We start from the raw sequence: 1,474 nt of genomic DNA on the forward strand, positions 1-1,474 counted from the left end.
TCATTGACCCCAAGTACAAGCTAAGAGAAATTTTATGAGTAACTTATATTGCCAGACACTATGAGAAAAAGCTAGGACATCTTATGTATGTTTCAACCAAAAATAAAGTAACCAAAAATAAACAGTAGGTATTATGAAAAACTCTACTAATGCTAAGGCATGCAAAATGATTCCATACTTCAACCAGCCACAGAGAAACCACCTCGAAAAAAAGTGGACATCATGAAAAACAGTTAAGTCACATGTATGATGAAAGATGTACACTATACAAGAAGAAATACAGACTCTTAGTTTGTTTGAAAGTATGTTACATGTTATAGAAGGAACATAGAATGTTAGATCATTTGAAAATATGTTACACGTTATGGGAAAATAAATATATTATGTTAAATGGTATGGACAATTAATTATTTATTTCAGATTTATAGAAAAAGATGGGATGAGAAAGAAGTACTACATCACATGTGGAAAAAAAAACCCAGTATTTTAGAAAGTGCAAAGCACGTATTCCGATGAGAGGAGGAAAATGAGAAAGTATAAAAGATATATTTCAATTGTCATGATAAGATATACCGTGTGAGATGGTTTCCCACAGCTTCCCATACATCAAGTCTTTCTTGCTCTGTCTGAGAATGAATGATGTTTTTATTGATAAGTTCCTGGCGGTCAGGTCGCTGGGACAATTTTATTTCTAAAGAATCTTTCCTGGCTACTTTGGCAGCAAGACGTCCTATAAAACAGGCAAACAGTGACTAAAGAGCACGTTTCATTCCAAATAAAAATATTTATGTTAAAATTATTATAATAATTTCTTAGTTACGAAAATGACTAATTTGTTAATAATCTTCTATATTCATAGATTTTCTCAGAAATTTAGTTTTTTAGCTAATTTTTTGAAGAATTAATATAACTCATGTTACTTTACATTATATTTTACTCTGTACTGTACTGAAATAAATGTTTAGATGGTAAATTTCAGAAACACTTGCTAAATAAAAATTCACCCATTTCTTTTGAGATGACAAAGCTTATCACCATATATTCATAGACAGATTTTCTAACTTTAGTGCTGAACTTGGGCATAATTTAATATCTTGGAAGACACTTCTAAAGTTTCAAGATGAAGACTTCACAGCAAAAGAACAGATAAGCTAAGCATCATAACTCAGACCCCAATTGTCCACATTACAGTGGATCAAAACTCAGGCCTACTTGTCCATATTCAGTAAAAACAAACAACAAATTATGGTGGATCAGAACTCAGGCCTACTTGTCCATATTCAGTAAAAACAAACAACAGCTGAGTTCTGATCCACCATCAACAAATTATGGTGGATCAGAACTCAGGCCTACTTGTCCATATTCAGTAAAAACAAACAACATAAATTGAGTAAAAACAATGTACATTATGGTGGATCAGAACTCAGGCCTACTTGTCCATATTCAGTAAAAACAAGGAATATGGACAAGTAGG

General features: G+C 32.0%; 1 protein-coding gene across 1 annotated transcript in view; it reads right to left on the reverse strand.

The window, feature by feature from the left end:
* Positions 1–573: 573 nt before the first annotated feature.
* LOC106476781 overlaps positions 574–1,474 on the reverse strand; it is a gene marked incomplete at both ends in the record, with an annotated part of 3,503 nt that continues 2,602 nt past the window's right edge. Inside the window, one exon of the mRNA XM_013937407.1 lies at positions 574–730. Within this exon, the coding sequence (XP_013792861.1) occupies positions 574–730 (157 nt within the window). The remainder of the gene's footprint in view (positions 731–1,474) is intronic.

Source organism: Limulus polyphemus, unplaced genomic scaffold (genome assembly GCF_000517525.1).
Source record: "Limulus polyphemus unplaced genomic scaffold, Limulus_polyphemus-2.1.2 Scaffold11558, whole genome shotgun sequence".
Lineage (NCBI taxonomy): Eukaryota > Metazoa > Arthropoda > Merostomata > Xiphosura > Limulidae > Limulus > Limulus polyphemus.